The 24,243-nt window shown below is 41.8% G+C and overlaps 1 protein-coding gene across 2 annotated transcripts; it reads left to right on the forward strand.

The window, feature by feature from the left end:
* Window positions 1-451: 451 nt before the first annotated feature.
* Window positions 452-24,243, forward strand: EIF4H (eukaryotic translation initiation factor 4H). Of its 2 annotated transcripts, XM_019754964.2 has the most exons (7): window positions 452-609; window positions 15,336-15,523; window positions 17,518-17,582; window positions 17,668-17,764; window positions 18,103-18,162; window positions 21,872-22,009; window positions 22,291-24,243. In XM_019754964.2, exons 1-7 carry the CDS (start codon window positions 551-553, stop codon window positions 22,428-22,430), a joined length of 747 nt encoding a protein of 248 aa, XP_019610523.1. In that variant the 5' UTR covers window positions 452-550; the 3' UTR covers window positions 22,431-24,243. The 2 variants fall into 2 exon arrangements, with proteins under 2 accessions (XP_019610523.1, XP_019610524.1); XM_019754965.2 differs by lacking the exon at window positions 18,103-18,162.

The following is a 24,243-nucleotide window of genomic DNA, read 5'->3' on the forward strand; positions in this document are numbered from 1 at the left end:
TTCTCAGCGTGTTCCCAGCTCTGGGGTCTCCAACCTGGAGGAGGTGCCCTTACTTTGGTGTTAGCCGGCGACCCCTTAGCCGGGAAGAGAGTGTAGGAGTGGAGTCAAGCGGAGCAGGACTCTGGGTTTCCCGCCAGATCTGGAGGCGAAGAGGAAAAGAGCAGAGGGGCCCAGGCCAGCCGGGAGAGCGGCCGTCAGAGCAAGCGGAGGGAGCCACCGGAGATGCCCAAGGATGGGCAAGGCTGGCGCCCACGGGCGGGGCAGGGGCAGGAGGCGGCTGCGGGTGAAGCCGCAGGGCTAGCACACAATGGGCGGGGGCGCGAGGCCAGGTGCCCGGCCAAAAGTGCCGCGGCACCACGTGGGCCTCAGAGCGCGCCGGGCCCAGGAGCGGACCAGGCCGGGCGCGGCGCGGCGTACGTGCGCGCGCGCGCGCGTGCGTGCGATTTGCGATCAGGCGGCGCTGCGGACAGCCCCGGCGGCGGGGCGGGGGGAGTTATATTGCGGGGTCCTTTCTCGCTCACCCTGGTTCCTCTCGGAGCGGAGACGGCAAATGGCGGACTTCGATACCTACGACGAACGGGCCTACAGCAGCTTCGGCGGCGGCAGAGGGTGAGGCAGGGGTGCGCGGGCCCCGTCCGGGCGCGGGGGACGGGCGGAGTCGGGGGCCCCGGGGCGGCGGCCTTCCCGCGCACACCCAGGGCGGCAAGAGGTAGAAGCCGGGCTGGGCCGGTGGAGGCCTCGGAGAGGCGCTTAGGGCTGGGGCCTGGAAATGGCGCGCTCGGGGAGGGGGCGGCGGCGGTTAGACTCCCGGGGTCTTGCTCGCGGGGCGGATCCCTTCCTCTTCCCCCTGCCTCGGCCGCAAGGCTGGGCCGCAGCGGTACTGAGCGCTCTGGGAGACGAGCTCCAGCTTCCAACCCCATCCTCCAGTACGGCAGAGCCAGCGCGGGGCTGTGCTGCAGGCTCGGGTGGGGGCCGCGGCCTGTCCCTCTCCGGTCCCGGTCTCTGCCTCGGCCTCCCGTTTGTCTGCGCTGCAGGCGCCCTGACCCCCTTCGCCCTAAGGCCAGCCGCTTGGGTGAGATCGGGAGGCCGAGAGGGACGATTCCCTTCCCCTTACGTGTAAGACAGGGATTTGGCGGCTGGAGCCCGGGAATGGTCCGGTTCACGCGAGGAGGGGGAAGACCAACCTAAACGAATACATCATAGCATTTTTTTATTCTCTTTTGGGTCACAGTGTCTTCATGACAGATGCTACGTGCTTGCTGGCAGAAAATTTTATCTTTCCCTAGTATTTCTTTCTGAGCTAGCCTTTAGCCTCATCCTGATTCTGGTCATATACAGACTACATGAAATTGAGGCGCCTTGTTTAAAAGAAAAAATCCTTGACTAGTAAATAAAAAGCTTATGGTGTTTAACTCCAGGCACCCGCACTGGATTATTTTTTTTTAATACAAGTTACTTCATACAGAATTTAGAAGATAGACTGTGAACATCTTATTTGTCAAGAACACACTTGGCCTTTGTGTGCTTTTACAGAAAGGATTACTTTCCCAGGATAACACCACAATAGTACCTACTGAGGTGTCCAGTCTCCTGGGTTTCAATCCCAAAAGTATCTTTGTTTAGTGAAGAATGATCTTTTAATGCCTTGGTTTGGGAATGGCTCAAACAAAGGCTTTTTTTGGTGCGGGAGTGTACCCAATGTCATTCATGACACTATAACATGGAAGTGGAGCCACCTGTTATTACAAAGAATATTTTATTTGCTAATAAAAAAGAAATAGATGTTGGCTGACATGTAAAATTACTGCCTTTGGGATAGGTTTCTAGACATCAAATTTGTACTTAAGTCATCTTGAAATTTAATAACTAGGATTTTCCCCCCAACTTCCATTTAGAAGTACCCAGGAAAACTACTCTTAGAGTAGTTCAATTTAAGGCAGACCCAAGGAGTTTTAGTTGGTTTGGGACTACAGTAAGTCATATACTGACTGAGCCTGGGGATTATTTTTTTATTATTATTATGCTTTTTCACAAATTTGCCAGCTCTTCTGGTGACTTGAGGTGTTCAAGTTAGACTTAGTGGATGCCACATTTGACAGTTGGAATGCTGTGAGCAATAGAAAGTGATCAAAAGTAAAATTCTCTTAAGGTGCTATTCATTTCAATATCAAAGACAATTGAAAATGTTAGCCATTTGCCCAGATGTCCTCCAAAGACTGATATGAGAGAACGGTAGCTAGCATTCTACATCTCCTAAGCTTTCTAATAAAAAGATATTTTTAAAGTGTCTTTACTGTTAAGCACTTTCTACATCTGACCTTCTTGGAATTTTCCATTTGACTTCATATTTATGTAAAAGTACACAGGATATATTGCTCAGATTCTTACAAGTACTTTCAAAAATCTTTTGGTGAATTTGTTTGTTCATGTAGACAGTGTCTAGAGTGGGCCTGAAAACTTCACAGAGGTCCAGACTTGTAGTGGAGTAGTCTGTGCCAAAGCTTTCCTGTTCCAGAGTCAGTGTTATTTTAATTTTATTTTCTGAGAGCAGAAGTTATGAGTTATTGGAATCTCTGAAATTCAGCAAGATGGTAGGATAGTTGACCAGATATTCTTCAGTGAAGATCATTTCAATTGTTATTTGAAGTGTTCACACCAACAGGTGTCTCCCTGCTGTTTGCTTATATCCAGATATAATGTTCACGCATTATAGAAGATCACACCCCCTATGGAAATTTCAGTCTTGTGTTGTTTCTTTTGGTACTTTTGTAAGGCATCTTACCTCTAGTCTAAAACTCCTTAGCTTGATAAGATTCCACAACTCTAAACCGCTTGGGTCACAGGTGAAAAGAATAGCAGGTTTGAAATATATGGTCATAATCTAAAAACTTAGTTTTTATAATTATACATTCCCCATAAGTTAATTTTATAGTCGTATGTAATAACCAGTGCAGTTGTCAGGAAGCAATATTGGGCAACTGCTTAATTTTTCCAGCCTATAGAGGCATAACCCCAGCAACCAAAGAGAATCAGGTACTGCATTGTTGCTCAAAAAGCAAGTAAAAACAAAATTCCAAATTATCAAAGAGTTCATTGTACCAGATTTTGAATGTATTTTGTTTTTGCAATTTGCTAAATTATCATTCTGAAGTTCTAGTTTTTCATTTGCCATTGGCAAAAAAGGGTAGAGTAATACTGATTTTACTTTTCTAAGTGCAATAAAGCCTTTTGAGTGTTTAACCTGAAACCATCAATTCTGAGAATTAGGTTGGAACTTGGAGTTAGCAAGAATTGAGGTTGCAGAAATGGTACCTGCTAAAAATTGATTAAACCAAACTTAAGTATTCTTTATCAGGTTCCAGTTAGGGGGATTAGAATTCTAAACTTTGAGTCTTATAGAAATTTAGCTTGGCATATCTGGCTAAATTTCTAAGCATGTTTTAACTTAAAACAGGAAGGAAAACAGTGTATAAAAATGGTACCTATTTTCACTGATAACAGGATCAGTAAAGGTATTGAAAAGCTTATTCTAAAGTCCTGTTTACCTATCAAATGGCAATTTGGGGTTTATTGTTATACTTCACTCCCCAGTCTCCCAGTGCTTGATTCCAAATCATTATCCTCAATGAGAAGTGTTACCACAAATACTTGGAGCTCTCTGGGAGACAGTTCAGGCAAAAGCCCCAGCTTTAGAATCAGGCAGACCATAGCTTGAGTGTCAGTCATCTCAGCCATGTATTAGCTGTGTGATCTGGAACAAGCTCCTTTACCTCTCTCAGCCTCATTTTCCTCACATGTTAGCTGAAAAGAATTGGTAGCTCTTGATTTGTTATTTTTCAGTTCTTAAAATATTTCCCTTGGGATTAGTAAAGTGGGAAAAGTTCTGTTGAGTGAGTTTTTACTTAACTGGCTATATTTCTAAAGTCAAATAAGAAATCTGTTCATCTAGGGTGCCGTAAGTGTTACAAATCAATACTAAGTAATTCTTGTACGTTATTGGTTTGTTACAGAATTTATGCTTGGAATGTTTAGTATAAATGCCTCTGAGATTTCTAAAAACTTGCTTTGTATATTTTTTACATTTATATTTCTATTTGAAATTAACCTTAGTGATCTAGGAAAACGATACAAATTCAAAAAATCTTTCCAGGAGCTTGGAACATAAAAAGCAGAATGCTTAGGGGGTGTTGTTAGTCCAAGATCAGATTCCATCTTCCAGTTTTCCAGCTTTCCTCTCGAAACAGAAGTGAGAATTGGGCAAGAGAGCATGCCCGGCCTCTGCTTTTTCATCAAAGTCATCTTTTTAAATTGAATGTCGTAGATTTTTTGAAGTTTTCCCCATGTTATGATTCCTGAAATGTTCCTACTTGATGGGGCTCTGGCTGTGCTCTAATGTGGTGATACTCCATTGAATACATGGCAGCTCCACCTAAGCATTGCGCGCCAGTGTAAGGTAGATGGAGAGTCTGGTCCCCTTGTTCTGCACGCATTCCTCTATAGTTAAAGTAATCAGTTGCATTTTTGGAGCATTTTTGAATGTCTGGCTTAGTACAAGACAATTTGTTTCTCATATGTGCTTCTGTATTCACTCTCAGAAGTTTTGGTTGATATAGGTTTATGAACAAAATCCAGCCTTACATAGATAAGTGGTTGGAAAAGGGAGCAGTATTTTAATAGCCTTTTCAGTTAGTTGTAGATATTCTTATTTACCACTATACCAAAATTCAACAAGTGGTAGTTTCCATAAAGGTTAGTTGCAACGTAGAATCTGAAACTTTTATCAATAGACTTCATACTGTTACATTAAAATCCTCCAATCTGGCTTACATTTTGAGTGACGTGATACACGTTGGGCATTTGGAAAATACCAGTTGACTGAGTTATGCAAGTTTTCCAGATGTTCACACGTTTCGTTATGCAGTATCAAAAGTCATGTTTATTACCATCACCATAGATTTCAGCTGAAAATTTTCAGGTATTGGGAGGCTGTCAAGCTTATATTGATAAAGACAAATTTTTTAAAATTCTATTTTTTGCTGCTTGAAAGCCTGCGTTTTATCATTTGCAACAGATACTTTTAGTTGTTTTCCTCGAAGTGACAGGCTCACTTAATTTTCAAGAAAATGTCTGCCTAATACACAAGACTGAGTAACCATAATTTGTCAATTCTTTCAGGTAAAAATGGCATTCCATGAAAAGAATAGCTAGTTCAGCTTGTAACTCACTTGTATGAGTGCTTTTCATAGAGATAACCATGGTACAAGTAGCAGTCCCCATTTCGTAACACGGGATATTAAAATGGGGGTCATGATTTAATAAAAAATTTTAGTGCTTTATCAGGGGCATTCTTCATTGGAGCTGGGTTTTTTGTTTTTGTTTTCTATTTAATACTGCAAGTGGTTGGTGAAGAGTAGTAATAGTGCAGTTTGGTGCCCCCTCTTGATTTGTGCTAAGGCTGAATGCAAGATCTGTGTAGGTCGGATGAAAAGAGCAGACTTAACAGGGATACAGCAGCTGGTAAGCCTAAGGTGCTGTTAAGTGGACAAAAGGTGTCTGGAACCAAAGCAAGTGCATTCTAGTGCTCTTTAGAGACTGAAGATGGAAAGAATTCCTGCGTGAGCTAATTTTCTGTTAATGGAAGAACTTCAGTGTGGTCTAGGTTGGGCTGGAATTTACCAGTTGCTCATTTTACCTAACACTTAAAAATTAATCTGCATATTTTCATTCTCATACATAAACAGTAGAGACTAGTATATCGAACCCTTGTGTAGCCATTAACCCAGTGTGTGTGTGTGTGACAAAATTTACCATTTAAGTGTATAGTTCAGTGGCACTAATGTTCACAGTGATTACAATTCAGTAATCACAGTGCTGTGTAACCGTCACCACTATTTCCAGAACTGTTCATCATCCCAAACAAACTCTACCCATTAAGCTACTCTCCAGTCATTTCCCAGTTATAACTTCATAAACATTTTTGCTAGTCCTGTTTCATCTATCTTGCCCATTGTGGGGAGGGGATAGAATATTTTAAAACCAATCCCAGCCTTCCTAACATTCTATCTTAAAATACTTGCAATCCTTGATTTATGTATTTCTAATTGGTAAGGGTTTTTTAACCACCAGTTTTTCTGTTACGTGGTCCGTGTTCATGTTTTCCCAGTTGTCTCAAAGATTACTTCATATAGTTGGCTTGTTTGAATATGCAAAAAATATTTGATTATAGAAAACTTAAAACATAAAAGCAGAGTCTAGTATAATAATCCACCCCATGTATCCATTTATCCACTTTTTTAAAAAGTGACCACTTTTATTTCATCCATACCTCCTTGCTTCACTCTCCTTCCACACACTTCTGGATTATTTTAAAGCAAATCTTAGTATCATTTCATTTCATCTAGGAGTACTTCACTATGAGTTTCACAGGTAAAAACTTAAAAAAATATAACCACAATATCATTACATCTGAAAACATAATGTTACAATAACCCAGTAAATACTTAATTTCTCTAATGAGCTCATACAGTACTTTGATGTGCAGCTGATGTGTTTGAATCAGGACCAGACAGGGTGTACACATTGCGTTTGGTCATTCTGCCTGCTAAACCTTTTTAATTGATAGGTTCCTCTCTTTCTTGGCTATTTCTTTGTAAATGGGGGGAATGTGTAGCTTTTCTCCATGACTTTTGTTTTTTGTTTTTTTAGTTTCAGGTGTACAAAACAATGTAATAGACATTTCACCCCTCACAAAGTGATAACCCCTCTCCCCCAATCTATTGCCCCTCTGACATTGTATATAGCTGTTACAGTTCCATTGACTGTTCCCTGTGCTGCACTCCATATCTCGTGACTATATATATGTATGTATATATAAAATTATAGTTGACACTCAGTATTATTCAGCTTCAAGTGTACAGTACAGTGGTCAGGCATCTACACCGTCCCCATGTACTTTTAATACATTTAATTCTTGTAACTATGTGTGAGCTAGCTATAAATTGAAATATATTCGATAGTGAGAAACAATATTAAGTATTCTTTTTAATACATGTGTTTTGTACACGTAATTTAGATTTTTGCTTTTTCAAATGTTAAATGAAGAAAAGGCTATAACTGAAGGCCTTTTGAGTTTGAACTCTAGATTTTAAGTGGTGGTGTGTGGCATTTTGTACTTACCTAAATAATTGAAAATTTTAAAGTAAATTGTATAGTTGCAAGTTATTTGTGGATCATACAAAATCCAACATTGAATGAAAATGAAGTTTCATTAAAAATTAATTAGAGCTGGTAGTCTGTAGAGTGTCAGGTCTCAAATAATAAGCATTCTAATTCAGAAAAAAGAACTCTTGGCTTATAAAGTTCAAAACTAATCCATAGAAATAGTTTACACCATAGCTGTAAGACAAAGGTGTTTTGTAGCAGTGTTCTCTGAGGACTGATAGATTTGAGGTTTAAGATTTTATTTCCTCTGGAAAATCTGGAACTTTTTGATTGAGAAATCTTTTTCACCCATATGAAGTTATTTAATTAACATCCCACTTACTTGCTTTTATTAATGTGTGGGAATCCAAAATTTTAGTACATTATGATAAATGCCTTTTTCCTAATGAGGAAAATTCCCTTAAAGACTGTGTAAACTAGAAGTCCCCCTTGTGTTCATTATTCATCTAAAAATAAGGCTTTCAAACTGCCTGTTGTGTCCTTTTGGTAGATGATGAAATCCTGACAAGCATTTTTAAAGATGCAGTAGAACAGAGAATAGTGTACATTTTACTATGAGTTAGTGCTCTTGGGCAAGCTCTTTTTATTTGTATGGGTAATATGCAGGCAGGTATATATGTATGCATATATTAAGTCATGGTGTAAAACATACTTCTTGCTGTTGGTCACAGCCCAAAATTTTTGGAAAAACACATACCTAATTGGGGATATCATCTATATACATGGAACTTTCTGTTGTGTTTACATTTTTTCCCCCAAATACTGGTGAGAGAAGTTATTTGCAGTGCTAAAGTAGTTGCTAGGCCTGACTTCATTCCTTCCATCCCTGGTAAGTGTACCAGATATTGTAATAGTTCTGGAGATATAGCAATGTACAATACTGAGTTTCCTGCCTTAGAACTACTTTGCATTTCCTTGCAAGGCCTTTATAAATGTGCTTGAATTAAGAAGTCCTCACTCACAGCAGAAAAGAGCTTCTTAAAAATAGGGCTTGTTGAAGAATTTACCATAGGCATTACCCCGCCCCCCCAGTGTTTGCCAGAAACTTTCAGAGGTTTCTATGCACATATCCTGTAGTAAATGACAGTTATCAAGATGAAGGTATTTAATTTTGAATGCTGATTGAAGGCCTTGGAAATGCATATACTTAGAGGGAGATCTTCTTGGAAATAAGTGCTTTTAATCCAGGTTGCATTGGGCTTGTTCTTAAAGACATAAGCTACAACTACTAAAATGTACTGTGGCATCTTGGATGGGATCCTGGAACAGATTAAAAAGGACCCTAGGTGAAAATCTAAGGAAATCTGAATTAACTGAACTTTAGTTAACAATGTATCTATATTGGTTCAATGATTTATAACTAGTGTATCTTACTATTGTAAGAGAATAGGTAGTGTGAAATGGTGTAGATGAAATAATGTTCGGCTTTTGAGAGCTTAACCTTTTTTGATTACTGTCAAGAAAATAAATAGGTTACACATTTTGACCATTACTTTTTTATTTTCTCTTTTTTCAAAGTATGCTCAGTGGATTTTGGCTTTGTTGCACACTTGTATTTACTTTTATAAAGGCAATCTTACTGTGATTTTATGGAGGATCTAACATAGTGCCACATGCCAAGGTATGTGCTAATAAAGTGTTTCTGGATGGCACGGGTGAGACCAGCGTTGTTGATCAGCTAATAAAGTGATCTCAGTTATTACCTACTAGAAATAATAGAAGAACACCTAATGTTCCAAATACCAAAGAGAGGTTAGCTATAGTCTTGGTATCTTGGCATTGGTCTTGAAGTTTTAAGAGTGACAGCAACAGTGCTTATATTGTGTATAGTTTCTGATGCACCTAGGAATCTTTATAAAGTTCTGTCCCAGAAATAATTTACCATGTGTCCTTCGTTTTTCTTTTTTCCTTTCCCTTTTCTTCCATCTCCCCCGCCCCACACTCCCATTCAAGCCGTTGTTTCTCAGTCTAGTTGTGTAGGACACAGCTCCCTGGCCCATGCTGGTATAATGAGCCTTGTGGGTCCATGTGTGTCACACACACACTCCCGCTGAGGCAGTGGGTGGCCAGTCATGGGTCAGCCGCTCACAGCAACTCTCGCTGGCCACCAGCCACTCACGGCATCACGCCGCAGCCTGTGGCAGCTCACGGCAGCCCAGCTCCAGGGAGAGATGTTGTTCACAGTCTTAGCTGTAGAGGGCGCAGCTCACTGGCCCGTGTGGGAATCGAACTGGAGACCTCGGCCTGGCGCTCCAACCACCTGAGCCACTGCGTCGGCCCTCATTTTTCATTAACTGTTACAATTTAGAAATAAGTCTTGAGCACGTAATTTTCTCTTTATCTACTTACTGGATCCAATCCCAACTCTAATAATTTTTACTCTTTTTTTATGTGCAGTACTTACTCTTCTTCTGGTCTCTCAGTCCTGCATATCTTTGCTTACTTACATATAATCATCTTACGAGTTCAGTTTTCTCCGTTTGCTATCTGGAAAGTGGAGTCCAAGTTCCTGTTATACCACTCTGAAGAGATTTGCTCTCCTTGCTGTCTTCCTGAATTTCCTGCAATCCTTTGCTTAGGATGGGATTTCTCCTTTGTAGCTGCATGAACAAACCCCGCACCCCATCCTCAATTGAGTTATCAGCTCCTTAAGGGCAGGAACTGAATCTTAGTTCTGTATTGCACTCTGTACCTTATGGACATTCAGATATTAGTTGAACTAAGTGAAGAAAAGTGATTTGCCTGTAAAGGACTTTGTACTTGGAGTTGAAAGTTGGATTTCCTAATACTTAGTATATTACGTATTATTTGAAACTGTCATATGGGATCTGACGATTAAGTTCGTGAATGCTCCACCGTGCGCTTCCATTGGCAGCACTATACAAACAGCTCCGTAAGGTTTCATAACCTCGGTATATCAGTGTCTCACAGCTGTGTTTGTGCTGATGTGTGGCAGTATCTTTTTGAGTGGTGTTCATTATTGTGTGTTTTTGTGTGCTGTTGTGAGAATGTCTGAGCTTGAATTACAGCAATGAACGTATTAAATTTCTTGTTAAACTTGGCAAGAGTGGAAGTGAAATCTGGGACGTGTTAGTCCAAGTTTCTGGGGATAATGCCATGAAGAAAACGGCAGTGTACAAATGGATTAATCGTTTTTCTGAGGGGAGAGAACGTGTCACTGATGAGGAGAGGTCAGGGTGGCCAGTAACGAGCAGAACTGACGAAAACATTGCAAAAATTCGTCGACTTGTGCGCTGAAATCTTCAGCTGACTGTGAGAAGCATAGCAGACCAAGTAAACGTCTATAGAGAAACAGTTAGGAAAATCTTAACTAAAAATCGTGGTATGAGAAAGGTGTGTGCAAAAATGGTCCCGAAGGAGCTCACCCATGAACAAAAGCAAAGGAGAGTTGAAGTTTGTCAAGACCTGTTGGAGAGGCAAGATGATGTTTTGGGCCGTGTTATCACTGGTGATGAAACGTGGATGTACCAAAATGACCCTGAAACAAAGGGTCAAAGTGAACAATGGAAGTCAGCCAATTCTCCACGACCAAAAATGTCCCGTCAGTCCAAATCAAGAGTCAAATCAATGTTGCTAATAATATTTTTTGATACCAAGGAATTATTCATTACAAATTTGTACCAACTGGACAAACAGTTAACCAAGGTTACTATTTGGAAGTGCTGAAAAGGCTGCGTGAAAAAGTTAGACGAAAACAACCTGAACTTTTGGCCAACAATTCATGCCTGGCTCTTGCATCACGACAGTGCACCAGCTCACACGGCGCTGTCTGGGGGCATTTTTATCCAGTAAACGAATAATTATTGGAACACCCTCCCTACTCACCTGATCTGGCCCCCAATGACTTCTTTCTTTACTTGAAGATAAAGGAAATATTGAAAGGAAGACATTTTGATGACATTCAGGACAAGGGTAATACTACAACAGCTCTGGTGGCCATTCCAGAAAGAGTTCCAAAATTGCTTTGAAGGGTAGACTAGGTGCTGGTGTCGGTGCACAGCTTCCCAAGGGGAGCACTTCAGAGGTGACCTTAGTGATATTCAACAACGAGGTATGTAGCACTTGTTCTAGGATGAGTTCGTGAACTTAATTGTCAGACTTCGTACATTGTTTTTAATGGCACAGTAAGAAACTGTGATGGCAGAGAGGATCGTTGCTTAGTAGCAGGGATGGTATAGCCTGGGTGATTGTAGCACAGACCTTCGAGTATCTATTCTGAATGGGCAAGGGGCCCCTACCTGCCGCTTGTATCACTTGCTTCCTGTTTTATAACCACTGCTGGGGTCCACCTGCTTGTGCATGAACCGTGCAGTCTTGAGCGTGTTTGGCCTTCTCTAACACTTTAGAATTGTTACTAAACTTTTTATTACTTAGTATTTATGAAGTGTTTTTATGGTCAATTTTAAACATCTTTATAAAGTAAAGATTAGAAATATTTATAAAATAACAGACAAGGAAACTTTGAGGTATGAGGTGACTTGGAAGAGGTCGTACACCAAGCTAAGGTGTCAGAACAGTCTTCTCTGTTTTCGGAAGTGCTTCCATGTACACAGCTTGCTTATTTAGGTAATAGTTCTCTCTAAACTGAAATTAGTGTCAAAGGTATCAGAGGGATTTTAGCTCAAAGAATTTTCTGGCATTTAATCCTTTTTATTTGGTTGATAATAGAAGGTATATTTTATTGTACGCACATGCACTCTCTGGGCTTGGTCTCTCACGTTGATGGCACACTGTGGAAGCTTCATGGATGTTAAAGTGGATACATTTAAATCTGCTTCCGTGGCCCCTGTCCCACTGCCCTGTAGTATGTTCAGTGACCTGCTCAATGAAAAGCTGAAAAGCACCTAAGTCCTTTAGAGCTGACCCCATCAGATGGACGGGGTGGTGTTTAGGACGGCGTCAGTGATTCTCGATGAGGGCGAGCGTATTGAGCCACTGGTGGTTTTGTGAGGCTAGGGGAAAATGAGCCAGTTGAGGGCTTAGTTAGACGTTTCCACATCTCTAGCTCTTAAAATACTGCTTGCCTGAGAGGGGATTCTTGTACCTTCCCCAAGCCCGAGCTGGGCTTTTATCCCGCGGCACTGTTCTTAGTGCCCCGTCATCTCGTCATCTCGGCGATCACCTAGGTGGCAGTGTCCCTGTCCAGGCTCCCCTGGCTCCCTGTACTCAGAGGCCCTCTGACCCCATCTTCTCAGTCCTACATTGAGCACCCTCCATAGGTTCTCGTGTAAACATTTAACGTGCTCTGTCAGCAAGCTTTCCTACCTCCATTTTCCTGATTCACCAAACATCTGTGAAATTTACCATCTCTTCATCTTCCCCTTCAGCTTAAATTTTTAAAAAGATCATTATAGCTTTTTGCTTTTTTACATATGCAGCAGGTCCTCAGCGTGGTTTCGATGTAACATTAATGAGATGCCGTAGGAACTTAACTCTTGTTTCCATCAATTAGCCTACGGTGAAATTGGTTTCATTATGTCATTTTACTTAAAGTCGTAAAAGCTATGGATGATGTTAATTTGAGAATGTACTGTGTGTGGACATACAACACAAACATTCACTCGTGTGCACATGTAGTTATGTGTCTTCTATGTGCTTCTCAGTTGTGAGCTGCTTGAGGGCTGGGACTGCTTTCCATCAGATGCATGGTTATACTGGGCCTTATATGTTCAGTATCCAGTCCCAAAGAGGGTCTTACTAAAGGTAATTTAGGTTTTGTGGTTATAGAGATGATAACAGGGTTGTGCACTAGCGACAATGCTGAAATGCAAAATAACTGGGGGGGGGCGGGGGTGTGATTCATTCACAGACATTCTTCTGTTCTTGGAACAGAATGGGAATAATACCTAATACTTCCTATTGGGTAGTAGCAGAATTTTGAATTATTAAACTTTAAAAATTTAGGCATCTAAGAATTAGATCATGGCTTGGGCTTTAGAAAAATATCTTAAAGAATGATATTTATTACCAGGTATTTACCTGGAATTTCTCTCAAGGCAGATGTGGACTTTTTCATATTTCTAGCAATATATGGAAATCAAGTTGCTTTCCAAGCCTAATTAAATTACGATTTCCCTTGAATAAAGCATGACTTTGAGCCGATCTTTGATTGTTGGTAGGAAACTCATTTGTTTTAAATATCTCTTTAAAAAGAAACAATACCTCCCTTTTTACTTTTTTTTCCTCCTGTATTCTGCAAACATTTTATTTTGAAAATTTTTCAAATCGCCGTAAAGTTGAAAGAATGATACGATGGACTCTGATAGATTATTCGTAAGTTTCACATTTTACACACACACACACACCCATGCTCACAACATCCTTTATGCCAAACCCTTTAGAAATAAATGGTGGCTCCCCCCCCAGCAACAGAAAATGACCAAATTTAATACATACATGTGTGTGGGTAAATGTTGGCTGTCTTGACCCTTCACTCCTAAATACTTTCAAGTTTCTCTTGAGGAAAAGGGCATTCTACTAACTACAGTACCAATTATCACTTCAAAGAAATTTAACATTGATACAATATCTATAATTCCATATTCAAATTTCTCCATCTGCTTTTTCTTTCATAGCTGTTCGTTCCAGAATCCAAGATCATACATAGCATTGGTTGTCATATTTCATTAGTCTCCGTGCCTTTTTTGTCTTTCATGACTTTGACAGATTTGAAGAATCCATGCCAATAAAAAAGGCATATAATGTAAGCTTGTCCCATTATTAGCAATTACCTGGTTATGGTGGTGACTGACACATTTTTCCATTTGAGAAGGAACTCCCCCTCCCCCTTGAGATTAAGAATCTGTGGAGGATAATTCGAGATCATGTGACTATCTTGCTCCCCCAAAACCAGTTTATCAGTGGTTTGTGCCTCCATTGATGAGCCTGGCCTGAATTGGTTACTGCTGCGTTGTGGGTTGCAGAGTAGTGATTTTCTAGTTACGTGATTCCTTCTGAATTTATTAGCTGACATTCTTATTGATGTAAAGAAGAGCTCCCCTTCCCATTCATTCCTTAATTCATTTTAATAGACTACTTTTTAGAGCAGTTTCAGGTTGGTGGCAAAGTTGAACAGAAATTACAGAGTTCCTATATATCCCCTGCCCTCACATGCAACCTCCCCTGCTTGCAAAGGAGTAGTTAGTACATTTGTTACAATCTTTGAACCCTTACACTGATAAGTCGGTAACACCCAAAGTCCAGTTGCATTAGGGTTCACTCTTGGTGCTGTACATCTGTAGGTTTGGACAGATGTATAATGGGCCCACTCTTTTTAATCGTCGATGAAACATTTTTAACCTCAGGTTGTAGGTGGCTGTGATAATGGTACTTGTTACTCTGTATACACAGTGTCAGGCAGTGTAGGAAGCGCCTTAGAGTTGTTGTTTCTCAGTAACTCAAGATTTTTGTTAGTATTAACTCAATTTCACAAGTAGATAAAGCTTAGAGAAGCTGAGGAACTCCTCAAAGTCATATGGCTAGTAAGTGGCAGGGCTGGGATTTAAACTGCTACCTCCGCATGGTGATGGGGTAGAATAAAAGTCCTGCCTTCGCCACTTTTGAGCTCTGTCACCAAGGATAGGTAAACCCCTCTTGTTCCACCTGAGGAAATGGTATTGAGGTTTTCGTGGATTAGTAATACGCACCGTATGTCTGAGGACGCAGGGAAGTAATACACGGGGGGTGGAAAGTAGTACATATGGTAATTGCTGCACAAAATCTAAAATTTGTATTAGAGGGTGGTTATCAAGTAGCAAGAAACAGTCGTATTGTGAGTGCATTAACACTTCAGGAGCTTCAGTAATCCCGCCTAAATACAGTGCAGTGAGACTGGACAGTCCGTTTGTGTATTGGTATTGGGTGTGAGGGAGGGCGTTTGCTTAGGTTTTAGGATATAAACATTTTGCAGATGCTGATTCTAAGTGAATCTGAGAGAGCCGCAGGAGGATATATAACTTCCAGACGATATTATTGTGTGTTAGAGTGGAGCGTTTCACCTGCATCGTGTGGCTGAGTGGAGGACATTTTCATTGACCCTGATCTGGGACAGGAACGTGTGGGCAAACTTGAATCCTGTCTGTTTCCCCTCCTAGGTCCCGTGGCACTGCTGGTGGCCATGGTTCCCGTGGCCAGAAGGAGCTGCCCACAGAGCCCCCCTACACAGCATATGTAGGAAACCTACCTTTTAATACAGTTCAGGGCGACATAGACGCTATCTTTAAGGATCTCAGCATAAGGAGTGTACGGCTAGTCAGAGACAAAGACACAGACAAATTTAAAGGTGAGTTTGGGGGGGATTCTTACTGTACATTATTATGGGGGGAGGGGTCTAAACCAAAATGTGTTAGTGAAACAGAGGGCTCTAATTATGAAAGTGTTTTAAATGTTTGCCTGGTTCAAGTAGCTGATACAAATACAGCACTTTAACCCGTAAGCCTTCATTTCTACTTGGGGAAAATGTTTTACACATAATCAAGTTCGTAGAAATATGGGGCATATACCCAAGTAAATCTGTTGTTTGTTTGACCTGTATAGCAGTCTTGTCTGCTAGTAAAAGAGTTAGCTGGGAAAGACGTGAACAGATAAAATCGTGGACTTTTCAGGTGCCTTTCACCTTCGCCAACGCATACATTTTTCTTGGTAGTTTTCCTGTAATTTAGTTAGTTGTTATAAAATCCAAAAGATCATATAAATAAGTGTTGTCACTATACACTTGTGACTTCAGAGCATGTGTTTGGGAGAGGGCTGGCTCAAATTTCAGATAAAGTTAGTGTCTATAGATTAGTATCTTAAGGGCACTTGAGCAAAGAAGGAATAGGAATGAAGAGTCAAATGACATTATCGTCTAGCTTGCAAGGTTGCCGGAAGGGAAATGTGCCCAGTGGTTAAGTGCATGAGGAGAGGTACATGGGCGTTTGGTTTACATTATTTACCCAGAAGTCCATCCATGAGAAGGGGAGTTACTGGTAACTTACAGCAGGGAAGCCGACAAGAAGCCGGGGGGTTGCTCATCTCAGTTCTGTGTGTAGGCCGTGTTTTTATCTTTTTGAAAGCTTTTTGACTTTAGAACCTGAAGCCTTGTTACAGTATGTGATCAAACAATGAAAGCAATATACCCTGTTTCCCCGAAAACAAGACCTAGCCGGACAATCAGCTCTAATGCGTCTTTTGGAGCAAAAATCAATATAAGACCCGGTATTTTCAAGACCGGGTCTTATATTGATTTTTGCTCCAAAAGACGCATTAGAGCTGATTGTCCGGCTAGGTCTTGTTTTCGGGGAAACATGGTGTCAGTTGAGCTTGTGAAAGCAAGTCCCACCCAGTTTGCCTGGTAACAGGCATTAGGAATTCAAACTTAAGGTAAAAATGTGTGGGTGAAGCCAGCCTCTGGGTGAGTCTGTAGCAGCAAGGTTTATATTTTGTCTCCTTAGAGGATCCTCTTCCGTTTCAGCGGATCTGGGGTGTGAGATGTGTGACTGGGCTGCTGTGGCCTTTGGGGACTTGGGTTTTTCTCAGTTTCTCTAAACCTTGAATCCACTTGAGGGGTGGGGGCAGGGAGGTAGACACTGTCCAGCCAAGCGGCAGTAAGTACTCACCGAGCAAGTGGTGAACAGGATAGGTGTGGCCCCAGGCCTTCACAGCACTGCGACCTAGTGGGCGTTGGAGGTACTCATCACACAGGATGAGGGCACACTGGCGGGTGGGGGGGTAGGGGTGCACGGTGAGCACAGTAGGGCAGGGACAGTACTTAACCCAGATATGACTCCAGGTGGCAAGGAAGGGACACAGGCAAGAGTGCTGCAAGTAGAGGGAAAGGCTTATTCAGAGGTTTTTATACCAACTACCGAGTAGTAAAAGCACCCTCAACCTCCTCCTTCAAAGCATGTTTGATATTGAATTTGAAATCTGTCTTAAAACCCCAATTAGGTTATATTAAAGTTATTCAGAAATCAGAAGCAACAGCTGTGCGGTGAGTAATCCAAGAAAGGCTTTAATATTATGGTTGAAACTAAAAGAAAGCTTTATAAAAACACAGCTGCTATTTCACTGCCGGTTTGATTAGCACTTTCTGATGGAATATAACTGAGAAGGAGGCATACCAGTCAAGTTCTGCTTACTGAAAAGTAAAACCTGCCTTTCGGGCTCTGCTAGTCTATAGTCATTCCAGTGCAACAAAGGTAGTAGTTCTGACGTCGGGAAGTGGTACAAAGAGGGACCCCACCGTGTCTTGACCTCACAATTCCTCGAGGAAATGGAGTTTGTTTTCTCTTGCAGGCTTCTGCTATGTAGAATTTGATGAGGTGGATTCCCTTAAGGAAGCCTTGACATATGATGGTGCAGTAAGTATCTTCAGGTTTTCTGTCATGTTCGCAGTTGAGACGTTTTTCTTGCTAATACTTAACACTGTTTTCCCCTTGTCGTTAGCTGTTGGGTGATCGGTCACTTCGTGTGGACATTGCAGAAGGCAGAAAACAAGATAAAGGTGGCTTTGGATTCAGGAAAGGTGGACCAGATGACAGAGGTGATTGGTTCTTCTAAAACTGAACACAAACTTGCTATATGCCCACTGGTTGCGACCTTGGAAGGTTACTAATAGAGCTCCATGCCGTAGGTCTGGTAGGTCTGTGAGAGCTTGTAAAAACATGTGAAGTCTTAGCAAGAGTGGACGGTGCTTCTGCAAGCCTGGGTGTTTTTTGTTTTTTGTTACTGGTTTTTTCCCCCCTTGTTGGCAGCAAAAAAATCTTTAATTTCATTGATGTTCCCATCACCTGAGTTGTGTATCATCCCAATGAATTTTTCCATGTTTGTGCAGTAGGGTAACGATCCGACCTCAACTTTATCTTTTTTGTGTGTCCTCAGGAATGGGTGGCCCTCGAGAATCTAGAGGTGGCTGGGAGTCCCGGGATGACTTCAATTCCGGTATCAGTATTTACAGTCTCACACTTAACCCTGCCCACGGCCTGGCTGCTGGTGTACGTTTCTGGGCGTAGCCGGCCTGGCCCAACTACTCTTGTAGTTCCTTTCACAAAAGAAGCTTTCCTGAAAGGTACCCAGGCATGCGATGAGCTTGTGTTAGGACCTACATGTGTGGGGTAGGGCTTGAAAGGTTCCACACTGTGGGAGAGTCAGCCTGAGCCACCTTATTTTGTTACTTTTGCTTAACCTGCTGTTCACTCCCACGTGTGCCTCGTCTCCTGCTGCAGCCTTTCTCGGTAGCCCGAGGACACTCCTTGCTGCCTCGTGTGTGTACGGCACAAATAGAAGTGCTGCTAGTTCTAGAAATAGTATGGAGGTTCTAGAAACCTACAGAAAGCCTTATATTTGTGGTTCCTGGTGGCTCCCTGTTAGATGGTACCTATGTTTTCCTTTCCTGGAGGGCGTGGAACTCATATCCCTTGATGGTAGGCACGGTCCACTTTGCCATTCTTTCTCTTGCCTGACCAAGGCAGACCAGTAGGTGCCTCCTTGGCTCAACTCAAGAGGTCATTTTGCATGCGAGGCCTCTGCTTTAGAAGCTCTCCTAAACATGTCTTCATCTCTTTATTTTTTTTAATTATAAAAGTAATTGATGTATGTAGTAAAAATGTAGAAAATTAAAAGTAAGTTTCCTATAAACTTGAGGTTATCTCTGCACTCTCTACTATATGAGAACACACCCACCCACCCTAGCACCCTCCCCCCCTTCGAAACAAAACTTAGTATAAAGTAATGGGTAAGTATGGGGAAACTGATGCAAGGTGTGTTGTGAGTCTTAAGATTTTTTAAATGTATTTCCAGAACTGCTTTAGCCAAACAGATGACTGTATATCTATTGAATAATTTAATTTTTAAAAGTCCTTTGGCCAATCAGAAATGAGCTTATTCATAAAAGTACAGTATAATCCAGTAAACCTGTAATTTTATGTATAAGCTAGTCTCTGATTGAAACATGCAACAAAGGTCGTCTCAAAGCCAATCCGGGTGCAAGCAGTTAGTGGCTCGATGAGTGGTGGTTTTTGACCTGACCTGCCAGCTGTGCATTCCTGGTACCATGGAATGCACAGTGAGCTCGTAGCTCTGGAACTGTGAAAGTTAAGTCACGAATGCCTTTCTGCTATTGGCTTGGTTGGGCTTTTACTCTGAAGCAGAGACATACAGTGAACATAGCCAGAGAGACTGCTGTGCCACCACCAGTCTTGGTGAAGGGCACACGTGGCGGAGTCATGCCTGTATATGTCCTTTGTAAAAGTAGGTCTTCTTTTCCTCTTTAAAAGAATGATGCTATTTCTTTCATGTGCCTGCTCATTGTAAAAGAAAAATATCAAGCATTACCCAAAAATACAAAGAAAACAAACAAAAATATAGAAAGTGCCACCACCGGAAATAGCCAGTGTGTTAAACTACACTTTGTAAAGAAAACTCAGGACAGTCCCATGAATAGTGTGCCTCCTAGAAATCTGTCATCAAACTTAATTAAAAGGTATTTGTCAGCCTTGCCTTTCCCTCCTGATCTTCCCACTGCTCGTATCGTCAGATACTTTGAAATGAGGCTGTCACTGATATTAACATACGCTGGTTTTTCCCTCTACCGCCCTGTCTCATCCACCTGGACAAAGTCCCAGTGTGTTTATCGGCCTTGTCAGTGCGGGTGTGAGCTGATTTGCTTTATGCTAAACACTGGTAGCAAAAATTACTTGATCTCTTTAAGGGAAAGTAAGTTTACTTCCATGCTCATGTGGAAAGGTACACATCACAGTTTAGATTAGTTTGGCGGAAAGTGTCAGGTTAAAAAACTTGGTGAAGAACCTCATACTTGCCGATATGCATCCCAGTGTGTTTTCCCCAAAGCAGAGCTATTTGGTCTCAATGTTTTTAGTGTTTTCATTCCTTGTTTTGTTAAAATTAACATTGTTCAACTCCGTCTCTGAACCAGGTTTCAGATAACTTGCTCTTTTTCCAAAATCCTTGCCATCCTTAAAGAACAGGAAAAGCACCACCATTGCAGATAGTGGATTCTCCTGTAAGCAGTAGTTAGGTTTGTAGAATCACCGCGAACACCGAGTTAAATACTGAACCACTGCTCCCAAGGGAAATAACAAGGTCGGGTTCCTGTGAATCTCTGACCACAGCATTTTGTCAGCGGATCAATATGTAAACTTGTTTAGTGTGTGTTTCTGTTTAAAGAGACCTTACTTAATAAATGTCGTTGATTCATTCACATGGAACTCACAGCCAGCAGTGCTGCAACTCCCTGAATGACGCTTATCTAACGCGTCTTCTCCCTAAGACACATCGCAGCCTTGTATTTAGGAACACTAGACAATTCTGTTTAGAGGCCATTTTAAACAGAAAGTACAAGAGCAAAATCCTTGCACTAAATAGATTGTGAAAAGGATCTGTTGACAGTATAAGCTGAAACAGGAAGGCCAGAGTGTTGCCTTGTACCTCAGCTAAGAACATGAGTGTCAGGTGACTCAAATCTTTCCCTGCTGTGTACCTGTCTGAATGATGGCGCAGCACCGCTAGTATTGATTTCGGGGTTCTAAGTAAATTGTAGCAAGTAGATGAATTTGCAGATACTAAATCTCTGAATAACGGGGATCAACTATATAGAAGAAGATGCCTCAGGCTTAGGCTTCTCAGAGATACGTTCCCATAAAGTTTTGAGCAATGGCACCATCCTTGGAGGGAGTAAAGTAGTCACCTTTGGGAGCTTAAACAGAGCGGGCGAGCTCATTTGTTTAATAACAATCTTATTTCCGAAATTTTTACTGCAAGTTAACTCTATTTCAATAGGCCATATTGTTACAAGGTAATTAACTTACACCCCCATAACTGAAAGACTTGGACTTAAATACAAAACTAAAAGCCTAAGGGTCTTATAGTCTGTTGAGAAAATGCTCTTTTTCTACACACTGATGAGAATTGTATTCTCTTAACATTTTTAAATGAGGTGCATTTTACTTCTGTTGGTAATTGTTTTAGCAGATACACAAATGAATGGGGAAAACCCCTTTGCAGCCAGAGGAGGTGAGGTCGGGTGTGAGCTGCTCTCCTCTCTTCAGCTTGCCCCCCCTGAGGGAGCAGGCCTTACTCGGATAACTGCTTTGTTTACCACACAGGTGCTTTGCTTTTAGAATGAGCCACACTGAAACGCAGCAGGAACAGGAAAATGGGGAGTGTCACCCAGAGGTGACTTCGTATTTTTATTTTGTCTTTGTATCTAGTTTTTTTCTTGTGATTTTGCATTCTGAATTGTAACTTCAAAATTTCAGGTTTATCTTAATAACTGTATAGATTTTATGTTAGAAAACAGAATAAAATGTGTTTTGAGGATTTTCGTATTGTTTTAAGCCATGTTAGAATATAGCCTCATATGGTGTTTTTCCACTTATACTACAAGCTAAGAATTTCAACAGCTTATTTTTTTCTCTCCTAAGATTCTTTTTTATGTAAAAATTCTGTTAGCATTGAAATTACCCAGCAGATTCACATTTGGACTCATTTTCAATGCTGTATTTTGGAAAAACTTCAGATGCTGGACAAACTAAAGAATTTAAATTTTAAAGTCAAACAATTCACACCAGCTATATAATAAGTTTTGAAACAGTAGTCTAAAAAGTAATTCAGTGTCGTCTTCCTTCTTCAGGCTTCAGGGATGACTTCTTAGGAGGCAGGGGAGGGAGTCGCCCCGGTGACCGGCGAACGGGCCCTCCAATGGGGAGTCGTTTCAGAGATGGCCCTCCCCTTCGAGGGCCCAATATGGATTTCAGAGAACCAACAGAAGGTATGGCGACAACGTGTAAATGGAGGGTGCCTTCCCATGATATTTTGTGTGCACCCCACCGATACCTGCCTTTTTAGGCCACGCACAGTTACTGTAGTCCCCCCTTAGTCTTAAATAGTAAGTTTACTATTAAGTGGTAAGCATAGCTAGGGATGGTATAGTTCTACAGGGCTGTTCATTTTTAGAAAATGGGCTGGGCTATAGAGATGAGCATCTGTTTGGTCGTTTTGCCAGATGGAGAGACGTATCCATTCTTTACAAATCATGTTTTTCCCCACCAGAGGAAAGAGCACAGAGACCACGGCTCCAGCTTAAACCTCGAACAGTTGCAACACCCCTCAACCAAGTAGCCAATCCCAACTCTGCTATCTTCGGAGGAGCCCGGCCCAGAGAGGAAGTGGTTCAAAAGGAGCAGGAATGAGCCTGCGGCTGGGAGGGAGTGGGGCATGGGGGGAGTTAGAGCGAGACCGCAGCCTGGCTAGCCGGCCGGCAGTCCTGCAGTTGCCATTCCTGCGCCTGACTTTTGTCCTCCTTTCTTACAAAGGACACAGAGCTTGTGAGTGCATGTCAGCCGTTAACAAGTGGTTTTTAGTACATTCTTGGCTTTGCTGTGTCTAGTGCCTGATTTGTGCTTTTTTTTCCCCCCCTGCCACTTCCCCCACGTTCCTTCTGTCCTTTTTCCTTCTTGCTCCTTGTTTCCTTCCAGCACATGAGTTTCTAGAGGGACAAAGGCAGCCGCCATGTGGGAGCTCTCTGGATGGAGGTGCTGCTTCATCTTTTTCCTTTGCCTTCTCTTTTCACTTCAGACACACTGGCCAGACTCCAGTCGTTCCTTTGCTTTTTCTCAGTGCTTCTCTTCTGACCTGCATGTTGAGTTCTGTATTGCTGTGGCTTCCACGAAAAAAAAAACAGAAAAGTCACAAATTGGATAGCATTTTGTTTTTATTCAACTGTGATCAACACACAGAATTTGAGGCACCTTGTTTTCAAAACAAGGATAAAACATATCTGTTGATCCTTGCAAATTCCTTCCCATCCCTATTTAGAGGTAGTCCTGTCTCTGTTATGCCCTCCCCAAATGGATTATTCCAGGAGAATAGGCTCAGATTTCAGACAGTACAAGCTAAAAGAGGACTGTGAAATGTTGGTGGGGAGTTTCCATAAAGATCAGTTAGATGCAGTACTGTGTTTGCACATTTTACTGTTGCTTTTCAACACCATGTCCAAACTGGGTTCCTCCATTCCCCGGCGGTATCAGAGGCTCCTCTATCCGGCTGGATGTAGCGACCTGCCTGCTGCTGGCTTCTCTTCCGCGGGGCACAGGTGCTTTGGGTGGTGGTGGTGGTGGTGGTCGAGCTTTGCTGGGCTAACTTGATAGTGTGGCCATTGCTTCATCCAAATTCCTGTCGTCTCTTCCTTGTTGGTCTGTTCCCTGGTATAAGTAACAATGAAATACTGTGCTTCCCACCATCCCTTAATTTTATAATGAAAATGGGCCTGGAATCTGGCACTTTATTGTATCACTTGATGAATTGAGAATTTTACTATGCAGAGCTGTCAAGAACCTTGAAATAACTGGTAGGTGGCTATAAGTTGCTAGGAGTCATCTTTGGGGCAAAGTTGATTGTTCCCACATACAGTGTTTAGCATTTACCTAGGGCTAGGGGCTAGGCAGTAGCTTTTGAGCTTGAACATCTATGTGTGAACAAATTAAGTTGTTTAGCACCCGAGTCCCAGTCTGTCACATTGGGAGCATTCGGGCTCAGCCAGCAGCTAGAGACCCTCACCAGCATGACGGGGGGCTGAGGGGTAGCCTGGCCTCCGCGGCGCAGTGTACTTAGTAGTTCGTCACTAGCTGGCGTCCTTGGCTTCTCTTACTCTGTCTTTGTCACAAGGTCTCAGCAATTTACAGAACTCTCCCTTCTTTCCTTCCACCTGTCATCTTTGCTTCTGAAATAAGAACCATTTGTGTAACACCAATACTTAACTTAAGAAAGACATGCATTATGTGGTTGTAATCAAACCTGAATGCTTTCAGATGACCTACTTACATCTTCAATGTGGAAAAGATTAAGAACAAAACAAATTCATCTACACTGGGCAATCCGGTTGACTTTTAAATGTAAGAATGGAATTCCAAACACTTAACACATTCAGCTATATGACAGAAAGTAAATCTATGGATATGGTATTTTGTGAATGATCTTTTAAATAAAAGAAAACCTTACATAATA

Source organism: Rhinolophus sinicus, linkage group LG03, assembly GCF_036562045.2.
Source record: "Rhinolophus sinicus isolate RSC01 linkage group LG03, ASM3656204v1, whole genome shotgun sequence".
Taxonomy (NCBI): Eukaryota; Metazoa; Chordata; class Mammalia; order Chiroptera; family Rhinolophidae; genus Rhinolophus; species Rhinolophus sinicus.